General features: G+C 44.8%; 1 protein-coding gene across 1 annotated transcript; it reads right to left on the bottom strand.

The window, feature by feature from the left end:
- Positions 1-201: 201 nt before the first annotated feature.
- On the bottom strand, positions 202-5,259 carry LOC149839327 (uncharacterized). Its single transcript, XM_090004083.1, has 3 exons — positions 4,631-5,259; positions 2,722-4,168; positions 202-2,085 (listed from the first exon to the last, which is right to left on the bottom strand). The coding sequence occupies exons 2-3, from the start codon at positions 4,104-4,106 to the stop codon at positions 606-608; spliced, it is 2,865 nt and encodes a 954-aa protein (XP_089860209.1). The 5' UTR covers positions 4,107-4,168; positions 4,631-5,259; the 3' UTR covers positions 202-605.
- Positions 5,260-8,814: the final 3,555 nt, after the last annotated feature.

Below are 8,814 nucleotides of genomic sequence, written 5' to 3'. Positions count from 1 at the left end.
CCCACTGACACAAACACACCCCATGAAAAAAGAACAAGAAGAATTCTTCGTGAATGATGCCCATGTGCATGAAGTGAGTTGGATTTCCACCTCCAAGGGTAGTTCTTGATCATTAAAGAGACAAGGACACTGTCCCTTGGATAGGGAACTTAAAGTTATTTCATGCTGAACAACTGAAAGAAAAAAGGACTTGGATATGTAAACCAAAAGATTAAAAAAGATATTCCTGGCTTTAGAAAAAAGGAAGCTTTCGCTTCGGGCATATTATGCCTCATTTCATCGCCTTGTAAACAGGGCAGCTCATAACAACCAAAGGTAAGAACATATTACCCAAATCACTAGCAGAAATTTCCGGTGAAAAGGAATCCGATACCCATAACAGTCTAAGACATCTAAACATAGAAAAGAAATTACAAAGAAAGAAAAACCCAATAGTGCTAAAGAAAACACAAGACCAGTGAAAATACCAACTTAATTTGTGGGTTATTCTTCACTCTTTGATCTTCTTCAACAGGGCATGCTATGATCCACAAATCAATATTCATGCCCAGATGAACGAAAAAGTCGGATTCCTCTTCGCCGGAAAAACTGAGTTCTTGAACTAATTATGATTCCTCAAGGCTCTCAGCCGGACACCGTATCAATTCAAGTATGTGAACCACCTCCCCCATGGCTGGCCTATTTGATGGCAACTGCGACGTACATATCAAACCCAACTTCACCACAGGTACAACTTCCTCCACTGGAAACTTGCCGCCCATTCTTGCATCCACCCATTCGGTGATCCTGCCTTCGTCCAGAGCTCTCCTGACCCCATCAATTAGCACCACGACGTCGTCCTCCAAGTACTCCACCGGCCTCTTCCCCGTCACAACCTCCAAAACCAGCACTCCAAAGCCATACACATCACACTTCTCATTGATCTTGACCGAGTGGCATGCAAACTCTGGTGCCATGTATCCAAGCGCGCTTTGTATCTTGCTGCTGAGCACGTAGCGATCTAACATGGGCAACAGCTTTGCCAACCCAAAATCTGTCACCTTTGCCTCGCGAGTCTGACTGTCAATCAGTATGTTGCTCGATTTCAGGTTGTAATGGATCATCGGTGGCCTGCAAGATTGGTGCAGGTGCTCTAAACCCTTGGCAATCCCTAAAATTATATCAAACCTCTCTGGCCATGTGAAGCAATTGCTGCTTTGCCCTTCATGGAGCAGACTATAGAGGCTTCCACCAGAAACATATTCATAAATGAGGAGTTGTAGCTGAGGAGTCCAATAGTAGCCCAGGAGTTGAACCAGTTTGGGGTGGTGGATTCTTCCAAGCTTTCTCACTTCGTTTTCAAAATCTTCTTGGGACTTCACCAGACTGGAGACTGTTAGTTTTTTAATTGCAACTGGGGATCCATCTCGGAGGACAGTGCGATAGACTGTGCCAAAACCACCACGACCGAGCTCACAGTCCTTGTTAAGCAGAGCATGCGCACCTGCACTGAAATCGCCTTCGCCTGAGAACATGACAAGCTTCCCATAGGCACCAGTCGCACCGCCAGTGCTATCCGTACTGGGGGAGCCACTGCAGGAGTCGAGATGTGCATGAGTAAGGGTGGGAGAGGCAGCACGGACATGAAGGTTGAGAACTGTGACAGCAACAACACCAAGAGCAATTGCCACTGCGGCAGAGATTGCAACGAGGGCAGAAATGCTGAGGATGATTTTCTTGTGGCGGAGAGCAGAGGTGGTGGTTGTGGTGCCTGAAGAGGAGGAAGAGGTAACAGTTGTGGAGTTCGGGTTTAGGACAATAGGTTTGGGAAGAACAGGAGGGCAAGTCTTATTCACGCGAGAAACACACAGCAAAGGGTTTCCAGCAAAATCTACAGGAGGAAGCACTGTGAAGATGCCAGAGTCAGGGAGGTCGCCTTGAAAATTGTTTTGTGAGAGGTTGACAAAATGCAGGTAGGATAGATTTCCAAGCTGTTGAGGAACTTGGCCGGTGAGATTATTCACAGAGAGGTCTAATATCTGGAGTTTGGCAACGTAAGCCAAGTCACTGGGAATGGGTCCAGCGAGGCTGTTCTGAGATAAGATTCTGAAAAAAAAAACATAAAAGAAAATACAGTTAGGAAAAGAATTGTCTTGTATATCTAAAATTGCATAGGAAAATGGCTATCTGGTCTCAGAAGGTCACAAGATCAATACATTTCTCAGGCAGAATAAAACAGCCACTCAGCAATGGGCTATTCACACCCATTCTTAGTAATCACATAAGCAGATCATAAAAGGTAAGAATGCCTGGAAATTACACATGGTGCCATGCTTTTACTACAATTGAAAATAAAAGCAACCGCATGTTGATGTGTTTCAAGCTATAAACCATCCTCAATTTAGACTACAGTAGGAGATGACAAACTCTCTTAGCCGAATGTTTACTTCTCTATTATTTATGTGTACACAAGATAAAAGTTAGTCTTGCAGATGCCGTTTTATTGCCCTTTCAATTGTGATTTAAATAGAAAATCTAGATTTCCCTATACAGGTCAAGGTAATGAAATTTGCAACCACAATCAATCATCCAATTTCCAGATAGGAAGTGAACAACACGGCAACCTCATTTTCTCGATGAAATTCATAACCACAGAAAATGCATATCCTCATTCCAGATTCAAAGTGAAACAACATAGAAAGATAGACTAAAGAATTCAATAGAGAGAGAGAGGGGGCTCACAATGCAGTAAGAGACGAGCACTTCCCCAATGTGGAAGGGATACTGCCACCAAACCGGTTCTTACTGAGATCCAAGACCTGTAGGACCTTCAACGCTCCAATGCTCGCCGGAATGTTAGGACCAAGAGAATTTCCTGACACATTCAACAATGACAACCTCGAGGAATATCCAACCTCTGATGGAAGTTCACCGGAAAACCCATTTTCCGACAAATCTAAAACCTCAAAAATGCCGGACCCAGGAGCCGAAGGAAGAATCTCTCCATTGGCAGTGTCGGTCAAATGAGAGTCACTTTGTGGGCCCGAGCCGAAAATCCACTCGGGCACTTTTCCGGTGAAGCCATTCCGGCTAAAATCCAGAACGGAAAGATTACGGCAATTCTTCAAACTCTCCCGTATCTTGCCAACAAATCTGTTACCTGAAAGGTTCAAGGTTTTGAGCGATACCAATTCCCCAACCACATCCGGTACTTCACCAGAGAACCCATTGCTTGAAAAATCCAGGGTATCCAACGCCTTCAGCCCTCCAAACCAGGAAGGGAGTTCGCCATTCAATCGATTGCTGTGTACTCTGAGTGCGTTGAGCGCAGAAAGTCGCTGAATCGAGTCTGGTACAGCGCCGGAGAACCCATTCTCGCCAAAATTCACAGATTTTAGTAATGAACACTCGCCGATATCATCTGGAATGTTGCCGGAGAACTTGTTCCCGCTCAAGTCCAACGTTCTCAGCTCACTGAGAGCATTAACTCCCGGAGGAACGGTACCCACAAAAGAATTCCTCGACAAATCGAGGGTGCGGAGCCCGGTTAACGACCAGATCCTGTCCGGCAGCTCGCCGGAGAGAGAGTTTGACGAGAAGTTGAGCACGGCGAGGGTCAAGCACGAGCTCAAACTCGGGGGAAACTGACCCCCAAAGGAATTGTGCCCCAGAGAGAGGACTCGGAGTGACGTGCATCTCTGAAAGAACTCGTCGGGGATCGTCCCAGAGAGCCGGTTCTCGCTTAAGTCCACGACTTTTAGGCTCTTAACAAGGGCGAGGTCGGGGCTGATCGTCCCGGTGAGGTTGTTTCTGGCGAGAGACAATCTACGTAAGGATTGAAGCCGTGCGAGCCCCCGGCCGATCTTTCCGGACAGGGACCGGCCGTCGAGGACGAGCTCGGTGACTCGGCCGGTTCTCGGGTTGCACCTCACCCCGGCCCAGTCGCAGGGCGAGTCCTCGTCTTCGCTCCACGTGGTCAACGAGGAGGTCGGGTCGTGGATGTCAGCCTTGAACACGATGAGGCCAAGAACGTCGTCGTTCAGTGTGGGGTCGCTCGAGATAGCCGAAGAGACGACAAGGAGGAAGGCGAGTAGGAAGAGGTCTAGAACGTTCAAGAACGCACCCATCGCCGAGACGTCGATGTGGTGGCTACGACTCCATCCCCTCCGATTCGGAATCACGGATATTTCTGCGAGAAACGGAAACGAGAAACAGGGTGAATCGTCACACGCTTTCTGTTTTCTTACTGCAGGCGTCTAAATTCACAAAAAGATGAGATTTTGCTCTCGAAGAAGGCAAGTACGGTAGCTTCGAGAGATTGCTTTTTGTCTGGAACTACAAAAAACGGACAAACTTCCTGAAATCACGACTTCCCCAATCCGCTCCGCCTCGAAAAACTCGGCGATTTTCAAGAAGTTATTAGACTCAGAATGACGATCTTTTAACTATTAAAAGCGAGGAGCGACGCGAGCAACAACAGTCAAAATAGCAAGCAGACTAGTAACTCCGAGTCGAACAAAGAGAAATGGCGATTTTTTCAATCTAGATTGCGGAAAGTGGCGATTTTTCGATCGATCGTGAGAGGGAAGCCGAGGAAATGACGCGGAACATAAATGAATCGACGAAATGGTGGAAGAAAGGGAAGCTTTACCTAGATAGGGGAGATTTTCGACTCTCTGAGCTCCAGAATAGCCGATTTTTATGGACTCGCAGAATGACGATGGAAACCTCTGAAAAACGTCAAAAAAGCATGCCGAGTTAATCAAGGAACGATAAAAAACAACGACTCTAGCATCCCGTAACAAGAAAAGATCGCGATCTTCCAGCCTGGTCTAGCCGACTCAGATGCCTCGCTACACGAGAACCGGGAGATCGGTTTCGAACTCGGCGATTTCATCACACTGTAGAGAAAACGAGGAAACGCAAGAAGCTCGGGATTTCTTTCACTCTGCAGGGGAATGCCCATCTTTCGAACACCAGACATCCCAAAAACCACGCGATTCCTCCATTCCCGACCGTCATTCTCTCAACTGAGATGGTCCACAGTCGGTAAACTGCTTCGTTCGCCGGAAAACGGGAGATCTCAACCCGATCTAGTAGAAGGTTCCCTCCTCGTTCAAGGACAACCGTGACTTCAAAAGCTCCAGAATGCCGAGGGACCTCGGCCGGAAATAACGGAGAGGGCCTTCGGTGGCCGGAAAAAAAAACTCGTCCAAAAATTGCTGGATCCGCCCAGAGAATGGGGCTACCGTTAGGGGACCAAAAGAGTATTTTCTTCTCTCTCTCTCTCTCTCTCTCTCGTTCGCCTTCTGAGAATTATATAGCCGTACACGTGGATCGATATGTGCGTTCCGATCGGTCCGAGCTGTCAGCCACGTGGCAAATGGTACCTAATAGGCGTCTGGGTGTGTTGTTATGATACGTGTCACATCGGCGCGCTTTGAGAGGGGAGGTGGCCTGTTTAGAAGAACTTGACTGAAATACCCATAGATTGTTCAAAGCCTTTCTCCATTAGCATTCAAGAGGGAGGAAACTTTTACTTAGTTGGATCATGGATGGCTTCTTAGTAATAATTTAGAAGTACAGAGGCAGTTTCCTATACGAGACAATGAATGGCAATAATTGAAATTTATGGAAGAGGAGGGGGCAATGAGTGGTGGGAGGAGGAGGGGGGTAAAGCGAGAAAATAAAAAGTTGCAGAGGGGTGGGTGGGAAATAAATAATAATGCCGTACGGCACCAGGCTTTTTCGCTTTTCTTAAATTCCCATTAAATGTTGGAGGAGGTGTAACCAGGGTTAATAAATGCATCCGCTGGCTTAACCATGATCCAACCGCGGTTAAGTAGAGGGTCTCTCTCGTTGGGTGAAAAGATCAGGTGCAATATGATTGCACAAATATTTGTGCATTAATTCGTTGGAGCCTGACTGGTGTGTTGTGCTCAAACAACAAAGCAGCTCGAGATTAGGGATGGCAGTGGACCCAAGGAAATGGTGCCCCGCCATACCTCGCCCCCATTTGGACTGGGGATGGAGGACATGAAATGGGGATAGAGGTTAAAATCAAAACCCGTGCGGAGATGGACTTAGGCTTTACCCCGCCCTGCCCCGTACTCGTCCTTTGCCCCGCCCTCGTCCGGATCTGCATCTTGCCCCGCCCCATCCTCAATCCTTCTTTAGAGATGGCAATGGACTGAGGGAAAACAGAGCCCTGCCCCGCTTCGCCCCGTTTGGATGGGGGATGAAGGACATAAAACAAGAATAGAGTCAGAGATGGAGAACATAAAATGGAAATAGAGGCAGGGATTGAGGTTAAAATCAAAACCCGTGCAGGGATGGATAGTAGAATTTTGAGACCGGTCCCCGCCCCGGTCTACTGCCATTCGGATTTTGGCTTTGTTTCCTTAATTGGCTTTGACAATGTCTAATATGCCCCCTCGGATTTTTTTAATTAGTTTCACAATAAAAAAGAAAAAAAAACTAGTTTCTGCTTATGGAACTGTTTGTTTGGTACCGTTTTCATGAGAAATCATTGAGCCATTATCTATTTCCACACTTGGTATTGAAGGGTTCTTAGGAAAAGCTCAGCTGGGAAGAGTTTTTAGAAATATATACTTTTTCTTACAAAAGATTCTTCCAATTAGGGATGTTTTAACTGGACCAAACCTTATAGGGTCCGGGTATAGTGACAAATAAGAAGACCGATTATGACCTAGGTTTGGCCCTGAAGGTCCGATTAATACATGGACTCGGGTATAGTTTGTGAAATTTTATACCAGATACAGGCTCGACCCGAGTTTCGATTAAGACCTACAATTTTTCAATGTAAAAATGATAAAAAAATATTATTTTACAGGGTATGGTTTTCGGGTTTGGTTCATTTTGTTCTTATTGGGTCCGGGTATGATTTCTCTTATAGTAGACCCGATTTGACTTTGGTCGGAACCCGATACTATACCTGAAAATTTGGTTCAAGTTTGATTTCACCTAGGTCCGAACCAAACCCGAAATTCACACGTAATATTTTTTAATTATTTTTTGGCTGATTCAAAACGATACACTTGAGTTTCGGTATCGGCTCATACACGTGAATCGTTGGCCAAACAATACAGGTCGAATTCCGATACTGACAACATTGGATCCTTTCCTTCGTTGAGAATGCAAAAAACGAACCCCTGCTAAGTAATAAAATTGTTGTTTGGTATGTCGTATTTGGGAGATGAAAGCCGAGTTGAAAGTAAGGATGTTGATGAGCTGCTTGTAGCTCAACTCATGTTTGGCTTGTAAGCAGCTCATTCAAACTCATGAAATAGGCTCGATAAGCTCGAGCCTGAACAACCAATGTTTGTCTTGGCTAGGCTCATTTATTAATAATAAATATTTATATAATGAAGATGGCTGATGTGTTTAGCCTACAAGCAATAAGTCTATAGTTCTACTTTTTCTGCTTTTGAGCTTGGCTTAGTAGGTTTAGTGCCTAAATACTATTGTTTGCAACTTTTTTTTTTTTTTGTAAACGAGTTTGCTCGCACTCGGCTTGTTTAGATCAAGCTTTTCATGAGCTTCAAGCTTAGCTCGGCTGAATACAAATATGAGCCGAGACACCAGCCCTACTGAAGAACAAGCTCAAGAGTAGTGATTCCTACGAGCCTTGTACTTCATTCACAGCATGTGTGCATTATTTGGACCATTAACGAAGTGCTATTATCTAACCTACTTATGGGATCCATAATTCATGTCATGGACACTTCTCATGTACTCACTAAATTGGGCCCTATTCTACCGCAAATGGATTCGCTTAAATGGTTTTAAAAATGTATTTATAAAAATATTAAATACAACATTAATATTTAAAAAGATCCATTTCAAAATTGATTAAATTTAGATTAATTTTTATCATTTTTTTGAGAAATCAATTCACTTAGCGAACCCATTAAACATTGATAAGCAAGGTGACCGCTCTTCATCTTAAGAACAATGCCTGTCAGCTGTAGGGTCCAATAAAAGATGGAGGGCAGATCAAGCGCAGCGGCCAACTAAAGTGTGCAATGTGATTTCACCTGACTCGGCATCATTAAATTGGGTTCATGCTAAAATCAAACACAATCACATTACTCTTCAACCATCTATTGAAAGGAATACAGCTCACCTGGCATCAAGGGTGCCAAAAAGTTGCATTTGGGCTCACAGATTCCACATGTAGTGGACTGCTTTTATCCATATCCAAAGGCTTGTTCTGCCTAGGTGCCTTTCCCTACCAAATAGTCCTCACCAATGTTGTCAGTTATCAGCCGATACGTACCATATTGTAACCTGAACTGGTTATTTTTAATAAATATAAAAAAAAATAGCTTAAAATTATTTTTTTAATATTTTAATAGCTTTAACATGTGCCACTTTCTGTTTGACACATAATATTTTTTTTTTGCCGATTTAGAACAATTCACTTGAGAATCAGTATCGGCCGATTCACCTGAATAGTTGGCCAAACGATACACGTCTGATTCTGATACTGACAACATTGGTCCTCACTCATTAGTAGGGGTGCCCATCGGGTAGGGTTGGCGGGTCAGAATACCTCAACACGAACACGACCTGTTTATTAAACGGGTCGGATGTAGCAAACACGAACACGACCATTTATTAAATGGGTAACCCAACATGACATGGTTAACCCGTTTAATAAATGAGTCGGGTCGACACGACATGATTACACGACACGATGACCCATTTATTAAATGGTCAACCCGATAACATAGACACGATAATCGCACAGGCGCACACCACCACTGAAGAGGAGATCAGGTCTGGGGCTCTCGGCTGCGGCTGGGTAGGTAG

The sequence above is a fragment of the Nuphar pumila genome, chromosome 4 (genome assembly GCF_984573655.1).
Source record: "Nuphar pumila chromosome 4, dmNupPumi1.hap1.1, whole genome shotgun sequence".
Classification (NCBI taxonomy): Eukaryota; Viridiplantae; Streptophyta; class Magnoliopsida; order Nymphaeales; family Nymphaeaceae; genus Nuphar; species Nuphar pumila.
The sequence above is the reverse complement of the archived record's forward strand: the minus strand, read 5'-3'. Positions and strand labels throughout refer to the sequence as shown.